A 17,648-nucleotide genomic window follows, 5' to 3' on the forward strand; every position below is an offset into this window, starting at 1 on the left:
TCAAAGTTTACTCAACTTAAGAGTGACAGGCTTCTCAAAAAGCAAATAAAATTAGTACATAAAGTCTTATCTCAGTTTTTGATTGTTTGAAGTAGTCTTCAAAGACTCAGACTACATTTATATCTTATCTCAGACAAGCTGGTATCCGCTGTCAAGCAACTGGCATTACTGGTGTTAATAGAGCTATGCCGAGAAACAGTTTCAAGGAAATAGCCTGAGGGCTACAGGACTGCAAAGAGCACCGCACGGCACCGGGAACATGGGTTTTGAGCTGCTACGATGTGCGAGTACATTTAATGAAGTCTAGCAAGCCACAGAAGTGTTTGGGTTTTTTAATCTTTATAATTATACCCAATGCATATTTGACAGTTTACATTTGCAAGCAATGTATCTTTTCATTTCAGCTACAGTACAAGCTGCCCACTTTACCAGGACCAGAAAAAGAGCCTACTGCCATATACAGAGGGCTTCAACTCTCCTTCAATGGGTGGATTTGGCTCCGGTCTAGGTCTAGAGTGATAGGCATTCTCAGGGATAGGTCTGTCTGTCTTCACTTTCGTGACCTGGAAAGGAGAGAGGAATGACAATTTCTCACAGCATTTAATAGAAAAGCTAGATTAAGTCATACTTAAGGGAAGAAGCAACAAGTGTCCAAGCCACCATAAGAACAAGTGTGTTGCTGATCTGATGCGAGCTCCATTCTCTAGAGTACTTTCCGCCATCCCCTCAAAAAAAGCGGGTGGGAAGAGGGTACAGTTTACTCAGAACTACATAGTAGCTCTGCGTGTCACCTTCATTCCTAAAGGAAAAGTTTCTACATTAGGAGGAGAAAAGCAAAAAGCAAGAGTAAGCGGAGCTGCCATAGAACAGCAGAAATCATTTAGGAAAGCAACGCACTACAGGCATTCCCAGCCCTAGCGAATACTGAAAGTCTCCACTTCCAGTGGAGTCCACAAGATTCCAGTGCTGCGTTCCCATATTACCTCTGGGCAGAAAAGCGCTCGTTTGAGACCCAGTCTGGACAAAACAAACATAAGGAAGGAAGAGAAGGATCTGGCCACCCAATCAAAAAGAAATTAAATCACCTTAGAGAGTTCTCCCAGATCAGGTCTCACCCAACCCAACTTCTCTAGTACACAGCTATCAAATGCTGCCTGTTGTTTTCGGCATCTGCGAAGCTCCTGCATATTGGTATAGTCAATGCAGGTCCAGTATTCAGTAAATGGCTCAGCACAGTGCAGCTTAATCTTCCTGTAAAAGATTACAGAAATAAAATGGCTAGTAAATGTAGTAGTTTTAATGGTATTTCTCTCACATGCATTCCAGTCTCAACCTGCAACACTGTTTTCGTAGTTTTAAGTTCTCAGGAACATTTAAAGTCTTCAGAGAAGTCAGCATATAAAGCATCGTTAACAGAGTTTGACATCAATATTGGTAAGATTTGTATCACTGTAGCTACAAGCAGGAAGAGCAATAACTCAACCAGTATTCAGAAGACAATCTTGCTAGGTAGATATATACTGCCCCCCAGCATGGGATGCTTATTTTGCTAGATAATAGTGTACATTGCACAATATTCTATTACTTCCAGATCAGTTTGATGTTTTAAGCTCAAAAGAAGTGCTCAGGATGGAGGTTTCTGACCGCTAGCGAGCTGCTACACTGGAAAAGGGCATGCTTTGAAGCAGTTAAGCAAGGCCGTATGCTAGCAAGCTAAGAACATGATAGTGGCACGTACCTAGAGCTGCATTTTAGTCACAAGAGATACATATCGACCTACGTGAGTTTTCTGCAAAAGAGGAAGGGCAGACCAAGCAAAGCCACATTGCCCTCTTGGATTGCACGGTACAGTCGCAAGCCGCAGAGGCGGCAAGCCTGGCCCGCCGCGCTCCTGTCGCTCACAGGCAAAACCCGAAGCAGCTCAACGCGGAAGGGAGAAGTGAGCGTTTTACCACGCGAAGAGCCGTTACCACCTGAAGAAGTCGAGGGCGCACTGGTTGACCTGGCGGCCCTCGCGGAGGCAGCGGCGCGGGTCCTTCTCCTCCCAGCGGCACAGCATGAACTCCTTGTTGGGCCGGTCGCACTGCGAGCCGTAGTGGTGCGCCGCGGCCTTCAGCACCGCCGAGCTGACGCTCACCTGCAGCGGGGCAGAGCCGCGCTAGGGACGCCCGCCGGGCCGCAGGGCCGCCCCGGGGCCCCCCCAAGCCGCGGGGGCGGCGGCCACTCACCTCCTGCACATCGAGCTCCTCCAGCGAGGGCACCTGCAGGCGGCTGGGCATGGCGGCGCCCGCCGCTCTCCTTGAGCTCCCCTCGGCGCCCGCAGCCAGCGCGCGTGCGCAACCAGCGTGCGCATGCGCCATCGCGGCGTGCGGCGCACAGCAGAGGAGCGCGCATGCGCTGCCAGCGCAGTGCGGAGGCGGGGTGCGGCGCGGAGCGGAGGAGCGCGCGTGCGCCGCGGCGGCGTTGGCGTTGCCGTGGCGACGGCCGCGGCGTTGCCGTGGCGACGGCGCGGCGCCGCCATGGAGGTGAGGGCGGCCGTTGGGCCCGGGGCGGCCGTTGGGCCCGGGCCGCGGCCTCGGCGCCCGGCGGGGCCGGGGGGGCTGGTCCAGGCCGTGCGTCCCGGTGATTAACGGCATTTCCCCGGTTTTGCAGGGGCAGTACACTTTCGCGGACGGCCTGGAGTACAGAGACACGCGGTGGCGTTACTGCGACGGCTACGACCGGCGGTTTTACACGGAAATCTGCTCCGGTCTGAAGCCGGCAGGTACCGGTGTTACACGGAAATCTGCTCCGGTCTGAAGCCGGCAGGTACCGCGCCGCGCCGGCGAGCGCAGCCTGGGAGGGAGGCGGCTGCGGGAGACGAGTCCGGCGCCGCGAGCTGCTTCGGGCGGGCCCTGGCGCCCCGAGGCCCCGCTAGCGGTCGTTCGCGCCCGGAGCGTCGGAGAAAGTCGGAGCGCGTTTGTCCCACGTCGCTTTGGAAAGAGCTTTTTAGCGGATACCACACTTCGCTGCCCAGTGTATACCCTTGCTAAAGATTTTAGTGTTACTACTTACCCGTAGTCAAAGCTGAACAGATCTGTACACAAAAACAAGTAAAATACGTACTACAAGGCACAGTACTCCTCTTCACACACGGAGTATTTTGGTAACAACACGCGGTTGCTCGGTGTGGCCAGCAAGGCCCTCCTGGCTCCGTTTCGGGGTTTGAGGTTGTACCGGTGACGCGAGCTTAGCGGGCTAAATGACAGGGCCGTGAGTGAAGAAATGTAACAGCTGTCTTTTTATTACGTGCTTTTGGTGTGTGGACTTCTCCGTTTTCATTTTCTCGATCTGCGAAATGGGCATAATGTTTTATAAATTTTATTCAGTAACTATTTTTAGCAAATGCCATGGAGATGTAAAGTCGTATTTGTTAGTTATCTTGATCAAAGGTACAAATGCAGGAAAAAAGCAAAATAAAGCAAACTTTACGGTTTGTATCTCTTCAGGCATTTCCCAGCTTACAAATTTGGATCCTCCTAGAAAAATCCCAGAAGGATGTTATGACTGTGGTGATGGATTCTATAACCCCCAAACCAGAGTTATCATTGACTACAAATTCAGATTTCTGAGAAATGCAGGTATGTTTAACTTCTTTTGCAAGCTAAATTAATATGAGGTTCTTTCTTATATCCTCCAGGATGTGTAATTATAGCTAAAACTTCAAAACACATGGCCTGGTTTTGTACTCACTGACCTAAAATATTGCTTACGTATTTGTTTTTATCAGCTAGTTATATGTGCACAAAGTTGTGTAAATAATATTTTACAAAATTACAATTAAGTATTCCCAAGCAGATATGAATAAATATATTTTATTACCATTTAGTATCTTAATCTAAGGAAAATCTTCAATCTCTTCCATTACGATATTAAGCAAGTTAGCTGTTGCAAGGTGTATAGCATCGATCTTGAAAGCTGATAAGCTCTTTGTTGTGAACCAGCAAAGTGCTTGAGCGTGTGCTTTTCTTTAAATGTTAGAATAGTCCATTTTATTTAAATGAGTCTTAGGGCGATGTTTAAATACCTTGCTGAATAGGAAACATTCTTGTCACCTTGCAGAATGGTGCTGTGAGTAGAATCTGGCAAATACTGGGTCTTGTGGATCAGTGCCCAAATTAATAAACCTTGGGGAAAATTAGTTGTCATCAAGCTGAAAGAGAAATTTCTCAGATTAAAAACAAACAGAAAATCCAAAACCAGCGGACATCGGAAGAACTCAAAAAAATTCAGTCTAACCTGAAATAAATGCTTAGTGTTCTGGTTATTTAACCTTTGTCTTTAACACCCTTTTTAGTGCAGAAATATTTTTAATGAAAATGCCTTTTCAAAGCATCCTCCCAATTTTTTTGTTTAACATTGTCCCAATTCCAGGACCTGGCATTTTTAGAAGGCAGAGCATTTCATTTTCAGCATGCCACACTTTAACAGTTTTGTTGCTTGGAAACTCCATTTTTCAGCAAATTTACTATTTGTTAAAAAAAATTCTGCCCAGCTCTAGTTTCAAGAGCTCTTATAAGTATGCACTGTGGTATTGGAAGAGGGAAGTGAAGGGGGGGGTAAATGAATTGGAGATACCATCTGCTATAAAATATACCCTATGATACATGGCCCGTTTTATAAACGTTGAATAAAAACTGATCTAGATTATTACAAATGGCATTGATCCAAAATACTGGAATGCAGTGGGCCTACTGATGAGGAAGATAAGCAACATGCTTTCCAAAAACACAGGAACCTACATAGATTAGTACAGGAGGGAACGCCTTGGAATTCAATTTATTGTTTTTTAATCTGTTCTTTGAACTCATTGTCCTTTACGACATTTATCTCAAACCCTACAAATTATATCCATCAATATTCATGAACCAGACCAGCACAGCGCGTGGTCTGACAGAGTTGCTGGAGATGTGCTTTGTGTGACCGTTCCACTGGGAAGCCCATATACAAAGTTAAAGTTGTTGATGCGAGTGTGAAGAAGGAATGTGTCATGTAGGCCAGACCCTTCCTCTTAAGAGCACGAACACAATTGAAAAACCCGGCACTTGTTCAACATCAGAGGAACTCCTACTGCCCCAGGAGAGATGATTCAGGGCACAAGGCCACTGCAGTTAAAAAAAAAAAAATTAAAAAAACCCAGCTGTAAGCAGAAGAAACTGAGGAAGAGGCTGGAATGACAGGGAACAGATCCAGAATTACTCCATTATAGGTTGGGCAGGAAGGAGCAGGAAAACCTCCAGGCTTCCAGCCAAGTCTTGAAAGCATCAAAAGCAGATGGTAGGAAGCATTCAGGAAGTTCTTACAACAGCTTGACAGGTTTACCAAAATGACACTATCTTCCTCAGGTCTGGAAGCAGGCTTTAAGAATACTCTGGTTCTCACCTTTCACCCTAGCCCTATTATGAAGCAATTTCTGATTGTTTCTCTGCTGTTTGGAAACGGGGCAAGGAAGCGTACTGCCTTGGCATTCACTTTCCTGCTGAACTGGCAGCATCCAGATATCATTCCAGAAGAGAAAAGAATAGACGCCATTTAAAATCACTGAGTTTGCTTCCACCACTTCTTTGTCAAGATGAGTGCATGCCGAGGACTGCAGAGCCTCCTGCTAGATTTGGCAAGACTTGCCAAATTTCGCTAGCATGGAGGTCTGATACTCATTTACTTAAAGAGCTCTTACTGTCAAAGCAGCACAAAAGCCCATCATGAAAATGCAATCAGGCCCAGGGAATGAAATGACAGCAACGATTTTGTTCTGCTTCTTATCTAGCAAAGTTTTCCAAATTCTCATTAAAATCTTGCAGTTATTACTCCATTCCTAAACCTCTGTTTCCTTGGGGAGCCTCAAATTTCTCTTGATTCTTTGTGTGTTCTTCAACCTTTTGTTTTTCTCTCGTATTGTGAAGTAGACAAAATTGGACAGATAAATGAGAATATGTAAGAGTATTTGTTTGTAAGAAGATACAGTGTTTATTTTGAATAGGTCCTGGGACTAGACTCCTATCCACTCAGAATATTACTTTTTTTTTAGAAATTGGACTCCTGGCACCTTTGTTACAAAGTTTGGTTAATACAAAGATGGGAGGATTTCCCAATTCAGTGGAAAGATATGACGTTATGTTTAATGCAAAGCAGGGAGGTACAAGAAGGGCAATGATATTTATGATTTAGGACCCCAAAATGTGGAGCGGGCCGTAACTTTCGAAGAGAAAATACCATTAAAAATAGAAATCTTGTTCTACTGATAGAGAAAGAATAATAGGAGGTTTTCTGGATCGCATCTCTTTTGATGAAAAGCAAAGATACTTCTGGTGAAAATTGCTCCGTTTCTTCCTCGGTTCTCCTGAAGCTGGGTTAAATGGCATAAATCCAGCTTTTGCTCTTTGTAATATGAGAATATTTGTGCTTCTACTTTCATATTCCATTTTAAAGTTTAACTAGTTGGTGTACAGTGCATAGGGTAGCTTTCTATACTGCAGTGAATATTACCTGGGATATGTGGATCTCGTCATACAAAATCAAGAAGAGGAAGGACACAAAACCTGCCTTTACACTAAAAGCCTCAGTCGGATAACTGAATTAATATGCACATAACTAAGAGCAGGATTAGGCCCAGAAAAACAGTACTAATGTCTTACTAAGAGGAGAGCTTTTGGTGTTGCTGTGGTCCCAAGCCAGCTGCAATCAACTTAGGATTTCTACAAGCCTGAAAGTCTTGTAAAAAGCAGCAGGAAAAGTCCTGCTGCTTCAGCAGTCATTGTAAACCAAAAAGGTCAAGACTCAAGAATATTATTTTACTCTGTACTTGTAAAAGTCTGGTTTTAGAACCTCTAAGGTTCCTTGGCATTGAGGCTCACCCAACTCCACAGACAAGGTTGAGAAGACATTTTGTTTCTAAGCCTTGATAATCATAGACTTACAGTTTTCTCACATTGTTACCTTGGGATGAAAGCTCTCATGCTTGGTCTGAATGAGTTTAGAGGGATTTTTTTTTTTTTTTTTTTTTGAAAGTTGGTAGAAATATACTCATCTATTTCAGACTTATCCAAGTATACAAATCCATGAGACAAATCTGCTACCTTTAGACTTTTTTGTTTTACAACTCAAATGTGACTTGCACCAAGTGCTGTTTGGGAAATGTAGACTTTGGCTTGCCTGAAAAATATAGCTGGGAAGCAGAGCCATAACCACTCAATAATTATGCTGGGTAATATTTCTGTACCTACCCCCCAAATACATGCAGATGTTTGCATGCTCTTTCTCATAAACTACTGGTGAGCTGGGTGTGGGATGAGGACCTGGCAGTTTTTCAGGCCTGGAGTATTTCTGGAAAAAAGACAGCAAGTTTAACTTAAAAGTAGTCTGTGGTGCAGAAAAAAAAAGATTGCCTGTACTTAGAGATCATGCACTGAGCATTATTCCCTGTTCCTCTTTGAAATTGCCCATTCTGATGATGGAGGGAGTGGATGAACAGGCTGATTCCAGGCTAGTCCCTAGTCATTGCCTAAGAATGTAAGAGTTGTTTCGGCAGATGACCTTAGCAATGGAGAGGAAAGCCCCAGCAATAGACATGCACAGGGAATATAGTATTTTTGTGCGAATGAATTTAGCTTCCCATAGATTTAAATGTCTACTTACAACACAGGACCATTTAATCTTTTGTACATTTGTTTCTTTTTTATTTGACTTAAGATACTGAATTTAGATGAGGTTTATTTCCTACATATTGAAACTCTTAAAAGCTCTTCAAATAATTGTTCTTTGGATACTTGTTAAGCTAAAGAAATCAGTTTTGATCGGCAGTAAAAGTTCATGCTATTTTAAGTGCAATGCTATAGCTATTTTCTGTTGTATATTTAATCATTTTGAATTATATGTCATGTAAAAGATTTTAGCTCTGGGGCATTTGCCAGATGGCTGATTCTGCATTTCACACAACAAAAGAAATAATGTTTGTGTAAAGCTCTTAAAAATAGTTGGTAATCAGTATATTCTATAACGAATGGGATCCAGACCTGTTTGGAAAAAAAAACAGCTTTTGCAGAAATTAATTTAGAGGATTTGGTCTCTACCTCTGGGCTCTGAACAAAACAAATTGTGTCTATTGTTTGCTGATTTTTTAACATTTGACAAGTTAACTTGAATTGTAAATTTTATGTATTTTTATGTTAAATGCCACTTATTGCAATTCATTGATCTTTTTCTCTTTACTTTGGCTGGAAAACTTGTATCTGAAAAAGGGGTTTTATAAAATAGAGAATTAGTACTACTCTGTTTACACAAGTAGAGCGTACCAACGTGAGTAGCCCCTTGCTTTTTCTGCAGCAGCTGAAGTGCTTGTCCTTGTCCTGTTCTGCTTTGACTACTGCTGACTCCTCTTTCTGGCCTCTTTGATACTAATTCCTCCAAAATACCATAGCAAAAAATACTTTGCCTGTCTGCCATGGCACTCAGCTTGTATTCTCTGCCCAAAAGGCTCTACTCAAGTCCATATAAATTCACCCTTTGGTTTTGTCTCCCCCATCTCCTGTATACTTTTTTTTCCATTGCATCTAGTCCTAGGACATAGCTTTTTCTGCCTATATTCATACAAATCCCCAGTCTGCTGGTACTTACTTTCCAGAATCGTTACTTGCATGATTGTCAGAATATTTTAAAAATACAACACTAAGAAGAAGGTTAGAAATTCTACTACAACTCTTCCATCTTGGTCTCCAAGTGTCTCTCCTCTATCCCTTCCTATTTTTTAGATAGATAGCTCTTGTCTTATTGTGAGAGCTTCGGACCTAAATAATTTTAACGCTTAACAAATAAATTAGTTGAGGAAAATTTTAGAAGGAGGAGAGGCAGAAGGTTAGTAAGTATCAAACTGAGGACTGCCCAGTGGGCAAGGCAAAAGAATGAATGTTGGTGAGGAGATGGCAGAAAGAAATTGAATCTACTTAACAGTCTTATGTGATAACATCTCAGAGAAAGTCCCTGACTCTCACGAGAAGTAGCCTCATGCCTATCATCACTCCAGTCACTTTTCTTTATGCTGGACCCATTCACATACTCATCATCTCCCCTTGTCTCCCCTTGTCTCCTTTTTAAGATGAGGCACGTTTTGATCAGGCCGTTGCAAAATACATACTTATTATGTCTTTCTCGCTGTCAAAGTCTATTCAGGTGACAGATGTAGTTGGAGGCCTCTCATCTGTGTAACCGAGAAATTATTTTTATATTAAATATGCTTTACACATTTTAATATAAACTATACCCCACTCAGTAAAATAGATTATGAACCAATATGATTTGTATTCGATACTGTAATTAAGAGTGAAAACATATGCATCATGATATAAATTCTTTGGGTAATTTCAGTAGCTATAGCTTTTGCAGATATATTGTTCCTTGTGGTTTCCTGGTCTTAAAATAATTATCGTTTTGAAAACTGTGAAGCTTTCAATTCCAAATAGTGACATGCCAAGAATAACAACTTTGTTTGTGTGCTAGCCATCCCATTGTGAATCCATTAGTTAGGTTAGATGCAAGTCTTACAGGCACTTATATTCAACCATACAGTTCATGTGAAAACAAGTTTTATAAGAGATGGAAAGTTCATTTTTGGGCCATTTTGGAATTACAGTAATTAAATGTAAATGGAAGGGTGAGAATTTGTGGGTGGAAGCAAAGGTTAATTGAAAACATATTTTCCGTTTTCTTGCCAGCCTTGATGTTGGTGAGGTCAGGTGCAATAAGGAAAGTGATGCTGGGGACCCAGAGAGGGCGGTGGAAATGAAAGGGGTGTGCCAGGCAGAACCCATGGCTGAGATGTTATCACATATGATTGTAATTGTGTAGTGGAAGAACACGATAAACTGCACTGCGGGTGATGGGAGGAGTCAGGCATACGAAAGAATTAACTGATGCTGTTGTTTACAATATTCTGCGTGTGCTTGGCCCTCTACAAACAAAGAGGAAACTCGGCTCCTGTTCAAGGAGCGTCTATTGTCTCTTACAAATACATTCTCTTACAAATCGTATTTATGGCAAGCCACTCTTACACGCACGGCTGTGTCTGCACAGCTAAATGCTGCGCTCCGAGGGGTGCACTGGAACGGTTAGCCCCTGATTGTCCTGATGGAGGGGCGTATCAGAGCACATCTGCTTCCCTCCTTGCTCGCGTGGCCTTTAACAGAAACGAGAGCGAACGAGGAGATGATGCACGCCCACATCTGGTCCCAACACACTGTTGGGCAGTGAAGGGAACCAAGGATCAGAACTGGGTAGTGCATCTGGGAGCACATCAGGCCTTCAGTGTAGACACAGCCTTTAAGACACCAGGAGCACACACATAGGTATGGTGTGCGGGATGAACTCACAACACCGAGTCAGACAAGAGTGTCTGAAAGGTTTTTAAGGTGACCAATGCATCTCTTTTCCCTTTGTAAGCCACTAAATATTCTAATTTCCATGTGGTGCATCTTCCTGTGCACCTCTAGATGGTTTCCTGGGGAAATATATTAGATGGAAGGCAAATTCTGAACCTACAGGAGAATATTCCTGTTTTCTAACAGACTCCATTCTGCATCACACAGACACCTAAGCATGCAGAGGCCTAAGAAGTATCTCACATCTAAGGTTTCCAGAAGCAACACAGGAATGTAATTGTTAAAAGCAAATCATTGTAAACCTTGCAATGTGCATTTAATATAAGAAAATTAAATGTGCTGGATTTACAGTGTATTTTCAAGTTATCCCTTGGAAGCACCCAGAAGCCAGCCTACCCTGAATTTTCAGCTGTTTCTAATCTCACTTGAGAGATAAATCTGGAATATGTAGTTGGGCAAGTCTCCTCTGCCATCACTTTTAGATTCAGGATCGAAAATTAGATAAGTGGTCTCATTTTTCAGAGAAGTTGAGCACAAATCCACTGATTTAAGTGGGTAGTGGTTGGAGTGCTCCATGGACTATCCTTAACAGCTTTTCTGACAAATACCTGTTACAACTTTGCTAGCATTTGGAGCTTCCCTAAAGCCACCCAAATCCAAGTAAAGAACTCACAAAGCAGTAATTGTTGAAAAGAACTTATACAAAGTGGGCTACTTACAGGAACTCAGTAAGACCAACTGGTTTAGTTCATTTTTAGTTGTCTAAAAAGTACTCTGTCCAAACTGACCTGTTGACTGTGTAGGCAGTGTCTAAGAGCAACCCCTGGTTAATCATCCACTGTGGAAGGATGCTGTTTCTGGGGATCGGTTGTGCAGGTGGCTACCGGGGTAGCGCCATATGCCTTGGGCCTGCTTAATGAAAACAGCCTGAATTAATTACATAAATAAAAGAGGAGCTATATCAGTTTGGACTTGCTGAGGATCTGGCCCACAGTATTCAAAATATCTTTTGTGGGTGCTACAAGTCTGACCTTATTTTTTAGCTGAGACATACGAAAATAATTTAAAGAATCAGTCAATACTCACATGTATTTTAACAGCCCATCCAGTGAGATTTCTCCCTCTCTCTCTTTCAAGATTTCAATTATATGTCATGATAGTAATCATTATATTTTACTAACTTCGGAATAAATAACTTGTCAACATTTATTAACCGAACAGGGATATACCAGACTGCAATAAAATTTTCAGATAAAGCTTTTTCTTTACCTTCAAACGTAAACATGATTAGTCCAGTTTCAGCAAAGTCTGTTCCATGATTGTATGTTCTACTGAGGAAAATCTAAAAAAATGGATAAACTTTTAAAGATAAATACACTGACACAAAATTCAGCACACATGAAGAACCCCATACTACCTAATTGTGCACAGGGTGATAATTTACCACTGATTAAAGAGTTTGTATTTTTTTCAAATCTTTTTTAAAGGGAAAATTACTTCTGAAGGTGAAGATGTGCTTAGACAATCATATTAACATATTCAAACAATTGCAATTTGCAAAATAGTAATTACAACGCACTATCTGGTAGCATTAATCAAACTTCAAGGTTTAATTCCATTTTAAATATTGATGAAATGTGATTCTCCAATCTAACCCTGGTGTTGCAGGGTTATGGAAGCAGCCAGTGACAGAAAAAAGAGGAACGTGTAGTTAACAAGCAGCTGCCACAAAGAAGGATCGGCATCTGTGATTTAAATTGTTAGCTGCACAGTCAGGTAGAGTGTAAAAAGGGTAGTCAAGAGGCTGTTAAGTCCATTGCTGCCAATTACTAACAATCAGGGAGGAGCTTTAAGACTTGTTCAGTACAATAAACCCAGTTTGTCTTGTTTCAGGGGTTACTACTGAAGAGGTTGCAGCTGCACTGATTCAAATAGCCCTAAAACTACAGTAATTATCAACCAGTCTTCTTTAGTGTAGCAAAAGTATGTTTTACCATAGCTTAACTCTTTACATTCTAATATTTCGCTGCCTCTTCTCATATAGCTAGCCCTGAAGCCATTCTCATCTCTGGTTTTACGGTTCCTCTAGCTATGCCGGATCAGTTCTTTCCTTTTCACCTTGCCTAGCCCGCGGTGCGCTTGTGTGGCACCCTTGGGTTCGATGGCTAGCACTGAGGATTTGCCTTGAGGTTATATTTTGGAATATTAAGTCATGATGTCTATTTTTCCTTTTCATATACAAAGTTGAAATTCATATAGCTCGTTCAGTTTTTACAGCTGATTAAATTATATGTAAGTTAATCAGTGCTTATTAACATGTATTTAATTTGCATGGGATCAGATCACTGCATGAACTGAGACATTTTGGGACTGGTCTGGGAAAGTGCAAATCCTTAGAGCAAGCTGCCTGGTGTGCTTTCCTAGGAGATCATGAAAACAGAGTGCAGAAGGAAACAACCCAGGCAAACCAAGGATTTGTTGGAAAACTGCGATACAAAGCCAAGTATAGCATCTGCCTTTCTTACTGCTCATAGCTTTGGTGCTCAGCTATGTGACCACTATACATTTCTCACTAGGAAGGCAGACTGCTTATTTCTAGTGCTCAGGTGAGCTACGCATATCGTTACCAAAATGAGATAGAAAGGAGTGATGTGTAGCACATGTACGTTTTGTTTATTCCTTCACCATGACAGAAATAGACAAACTTTCATTTCCTTGCAATTACTACAAGCTCAGAAAAGCTCTATTTTTTTTTTTTAGTCAAGGAGATACCAGCTCAAATCACAGATACCCCGACTGGACAATATCTGCTCACATGATCACATCTCTCCAGTGCTGGAACACCTACTGCATAGAACAAAAGCCGGCACATTGATTACAGCTTTGATGGTATTTGTTAAGAAAGCTTAAGGGCCACATTTGCATTTCTGCTGGCGCCTTCAGTGGAATCCTTGCCTGCGTAAGGACTGCGTGGTCTTTAAGCAAGGCTCAGTGTTCATCTTTTTAATTTTCCTTTTAGCATATTTTCCAGAAGCATACATTTTCTCCTAGCTTCTATCTGAATAAGAAACATGCCACTAATGGGGTGTTTTGTTATGGACCTATTGATTCATAGAAGTAGGGAATTAAAAAAAAAGAGGTATCATACCAGTGAAACACAGAAAGAACTATGCTTAGGTACTCTGTCAAAATGGTAACCGTTTTTCAGTAGTTAAAGCAAAGCTAGAGGCTGAGCTGTTGAACGAGACAAGGGCAGTACTGCCGTATTCTCCAACCCATTCCCGGTCACTGGGATGCCGCTTGCTCCCAAGAGGGAGCTTTTGCCAGCCATCACCCCGGGGTATGAAATTATAAGAGGGTCAGTAGGCACAAGCAACCACTTTGTCTAGAAAGCAGTGACTGTATGCAAAGAGCACACTGGAGAACAGGCTTTTAGGAAAACCCCGTGTGACTGCTGTTTGTCAAGGGTGTCAGACAAGTGCTAGCATTTAGACAGGGGACAAATGCCTTGGCACACGCTTTACTCAAGCCTGCATTTACCCGCATGCCACTAGAGCTCCTTGTGAGCAGCACCTTCTGAGAAATGAAGGCCTGCACTCAACTCACTTGAACAGAAATGAGGAAAAAAGGGGAGGGTAGCAAAAAAAGACAAAAGAGAACAAGAAGGAAAAGGAAAGACAAAGCCGACTTGATTCAAAGCCCACTGGCATCAATAACATTTAAACACATGCTTGAAAACTCTTGTAAATCATACCTAATTTGTCATATTCCCTCTTTGTGAACTTTCACTTCTTAGACTAGCACAACTTCATTCCCAGGACCTACCATTCCTACCTTTTACATTTCAAATGCTACTACATCAATTTAACTTACAGATACAACTCAATAGTCAAAAGATTTCCATCAAAATTTGACTCCTTACAAGCAACATGCTTCTTTCTTGATCTGTTTTGACTTGCTTAAGCAGGGCTCTCAACTGTCTACAGGAGCTGTGTAAATAGGATTATGCGCTATGCCAAGGGATGTTCACAGCAGTGGGATTACACCCGCTCTGCTCTAATCCAGTTATTTTTTCAGGTAGTGATAGCTGCTACAAAACACTTAAAATTTAGATGGAGGCAGGTTAGAAGCATATAGCACAAGCAGCTAATATGAATGTGTTAAGACAGCAGTAAACAGAAGAAGCAGCTCTAATATATTCCATTTATACAAAAATAAATATAGATATTGTTTTAAGTAATACTTTGGTTTTCAAGGCTTTTTGAAGTTTGGTTTACCTGTAGACAGGCCCTTGAATTAACAGGCCATAACTTACATTTGCCAATTTCTATCCAAACTTTGCTAGACAATTTTTTTCCTACATTGTCTTTGATTTTTTTTTCCTTCCACACTGTCATGCTCTGACTATAAATACGATATGACAGACATGAATACTAACAAAGGGCACAGAAGATGGTCTAAAATGCCTCTATCAGCCGCTACATCAGCTTATTGATATCTATTGTAACATACATTTCAAAAACAGCATTGAAAGAAAAACTGGAAGAACCTGGGTTTTGACTATAGATTTTTCTTTACCTTCACTTTTCATAAACAGAGAAGTAATGCAGACATAGAATAAAAAAAAAAAAAATCTGTGTCTTCATTTCTAGTACCTACACCGTGTCTCCTGCACATGGTCATGAAAAGTCAGAAAATATATATGTGTAAATCTTAATAGTCTCCACCCAACTTAATCTTATCAAACAGATGAACCATCAGAGTTACTGCCATAGATCCCGTATCTCCTGCCTTGACAAATTCCAACACAACAGTACACACAGTCTTTGTAAGAAGCAAAAAATGGGTTCTAGGAGATGGCAGCAGCTAAAAATGGATTTAATTCTCAAAGGAAACATTGTTTGACAATCCGTAATGCAAAGAACAGATCATAAGCAGTGACATTTGATGTTCTCTTTGTCTCCTTTTTAGATGACGATGAGCATGAATGGATCGTTCGGACCTGCCGGAAAGGTTGAGATAAAATAACTGGAAATAAATCTAAACTATGAAAACAGTTTTTTGCTAGGTGATAATATTACAAAGTAGGTAATTCGATTCATGGTAAGTCTAATCTGTCCTTGTGGATTTATATCACCTTTTCCCTCTATAGGAATATCATCTTTTTGTCATCTTTGGCAGCATAAACAAAACTGGAAATAATCATTCAATCAGTCATTCTGAAAAAAAGCCATGGAAAAAAAAAGCAGACTGTACTCATAATAATATTCCTGAGAGGTGTGCAGTGTAGAATATATACACGTTATTAAGCCTGAAAACAATTTGTTAAAAAGAGTGCCTCAAATTCAATGTTGAAGTCATTCAAATCCATCTTAATCAACATTATTTTCCCAGATTTTAGTTAGCTGTCCTGGTGAATTCCTTTCCTCTCTTTTTGCTCAGTACTTTGATATTGATTGATCATTGTAATAATGTACACCAGAGGTATTCTTTAATGACTGGTTTGCTAACTAGGAAATTATATCCATTTACTACGAACGTTTGTTGAACTCTCCTGAAGCCAGAGTTTAACAAAATAATAAAAGAGGAAAACTGGGTGGGTTGCTGCTTGATTAGTAAGCCAGAAAGTATTTAAAAATAAAATAAAATGGAATTACATCATTTTCTGGATGTAAGTGCCAGCACTTCTACTTGCATTAACTTTATTTATTACACAAATAAGACATTTACAAAGCACAACATTAAAAGTATGTAACAAAACAGACATTGGTTTTACAAAAAAGTGCTTACAATTTAGTTTTACTTTTTTAAAATAAATATTAGTCTTGACTGTCCACTCATTCAGAGAATTTTTTAACCATTGTAGCCAAGACATGCATAATTGCAACATGCTACAACAAAATGATTGGCTGATGAAATAAAACTGATGTGTCTATAATTGGCATCATACAGCTATATCACCGATAGTAGTGCAGGATTGATTCCCACTTCCCCATCCCAACTAGTAAGTTGTGTAAGCACCTTTAGCTAGGGCATTGGGGTTAACCAGCGTGAGCCAAAAAAAAAAAAAATTTGGTAATAAAACTGTAAACCATTCCACTTTCAGACCCTCACCATATTTAATTACCATATTAAATCTGAGTGAAAAGCCTTTCACCAGCTATCTTCACTGGATTTCATCTGCAACAGTTTTTGTAAATAGCAACTGGAAAAGTTGAATACACAGAGTCCGCGTTACTGCACCAGAACCCATTTGGCAATTACTGAATAAACTAGGAAAATGAGAAGGATTTTTTTAATTTTTTTTTTTAATCTATAGACAGGAGATGAATGCAAATGACCTGAGATAAGGTTTGGTTCAGTGGCAACAGTCAGTGTGAAATGTGCTGTGAAACAATGTATTGAATAAATTAGAGGATTTTTTTTACATTCTTGGTACAGTTGAGTATTTTCCATACACATAATTAGCTCTAAAACTGCACAAGCTGAATTGCTTCCAGTTTTTGCGAACAATTTGGGCTTAATATAAACAGAGCCTGATTTCTGAATTAGCAAAGCTGCTCCTGGCTACTTGCTGGGGAAACTGCCCTTGAGCACAGTTCGCACAGTGCAATACACCGCATGTCTGGTGGTGATCCCACTTCCACCGCGCATATTTGGTCAGAAACATCTACATTACCTTAGCCCTGTGCTTTGCACGCTGGTCCTGTCAGTGGTATCAGTTACAAAAACTTTGATATACAGTACATTTCACAAGTGGTTTTTTTCTTTTGATCAGTAACTAAGTTGCTATTTAGCAGATACATACTTAATAGTCTCCCTTTCATTGCACTGCTGAGACAGAAGACAAATGCATCAGACCATTTTCTCCATTAGCAAAACAGCTGTGGAAATCTCAAGTACTGTGAGATGTCAGGTCAAGTTACAGCCTGGAGTCTCTCCCTCAGTCCTCCTTTGAAGAGCTACCCATTAGTTTATAGCACTAATTCCACAACCGAACAATCAGAATGCGCAAGCACAAATGGAGGAGAAAGTTGGGCCCTGGTGACCCCACCAGCTACCTTCAGCTTCTCACAGCTATTTCAAGCAGACACAGCAACCACTACAGCCTCGCAATAATAAATACTGAGAATCAGAACGCTCCACTAACAGCCAACAAAACGCGTGCCAGGCCTCTTGCTCATTTTTATAGCCAAGGAGAGAAGTGACCAACGTGGATGCCACTTTTGGCTGTTCTCT

General features: G+C 41.1%; 2 protein-coding genes across 4 annotated transcripts; one reads left to right on the forward strand and one right to left on the reverse strand.

Moving 5' to 3' along the window:
* Positions 1-316: 316 nt before the first annotated feature.
* NDUFA8 (NADH:ubiquinone oxidoreductase subunit A8) lies at positions 317-2,383 on the reverse strand. The gene is made up of 4 exons (XM_026094490.2): positions 2,229-2,383; positions 1,974-2,137; positions 1,086-1,251; positions 317-563 (listed from the first exon to the last, which is right to left on the reverse strand). Exons 1-4 carry the CDS (start codon positions 2,358-2,360, stop codon positions 426-428), a joined length of 600 nt encoding a protein of 199 aa, XP_025950275.2. The 5' UTR covers positions 2,361-2,383; the 3' UTR covers positions 317-425.
* MORN5 (MORN repeat containing 5) lies at positions 2,373-16,836 on the forward strand. Of its 3 annotated transcripts, XR_010392406.1 has the most exons (5): positions 2,373-2,525; positions 2,653-2,808; positions 3,489-3,620; positions 13,170-13,298; positions 15,381-16,836. XR_010392406.1 is itself a non-coding variant. In XM_064523918.1 (4 exons), exons 1-4 carry the CDS (start codon positions 2,520-2,522, stop codon positions 5,573-5,575), a joined length of 441 nt encoding a protein of 146 aa, XP_064379988.1. In that variant the 5' UTR covers positions 2,373-2,519; the 3' UTR covers positions 5,576-10,712. The 3 variants fall into 3 exon arrangements, 1 of the variants encoding a protein (XP_064379988.1); XR_010392407.1 differs by lacking the exons at positions 13,170-13,298; positions 15,381-16,836 and adding an exon at positions 4,912-5,378; XM_064523918.1 differs by lacking the exons at positions 13,170-13,298; positions 15,381-16,836 and adding an exon at positions 5,385-10,712 and having other exon boundaries at positions 2,653-2,764.
* The last annotated feature ends 812 nt before the right edge of the window (positions 16,837-17,648 follow it).

The sequence above is a fragment of the Dromaius novaehollandiae genome, chromosome 20 (assembly GCF_036370855.1).
Source record: "Dromaius novaehollandiae isolate bDroNov1 chromosome 20, bDroNov1.hap1, whole genome shotgun sequence".
NCBI lineage: Eukaryota > Metazoa > Chordata > Aves > Casuariiformes > Dromaiidae > Dromaius > Dromaius novaehollandiae.

Excerpts from the sequence above, each read along its gene's own strand:
- NDUFA8 (XM_026094490.2), bottom strand. The coding sequence starts at position 2,360 with ATGGCGCATGCGCACGCTGGTTGCGCACGCGCGCTGGCTGCGGGCGCC. Across the intron at positions 2,138-2,228 it reads AGGAGCTCGATGTGCAGGAG|GTGAGCGTCAGCTCGGCGGT; the intron begins GTGAGTGGCCGC and ends GCCCCGCTGCAG. Across the intron at positions 1,252-1,973 it reads TGCGCCCTCGACTTCTTCAG|GAAGATTAAGCTGCACTGTG; the intron begins GTGGTAACGGCT and ends AATCTTTTACAG.
- MORN5 (XM_064523918.1), top strand. Across the intron at positions 2,765-3,488 it reads CTCCGGTCTGAAGCCGGCAG|GCATTTCCCAGCTTACAAAT; the intron begins GTACCGGTGTTA and ends GTATCTCTTCAG. Across the intron at positions 3,621-5,384 it reads CAGATTTCTGAGAAATGCAG|GTCTGGAAGCAGGCTTTAAG; the intron begins GTATGTTTAACT and ends TATCTTCCTCAG.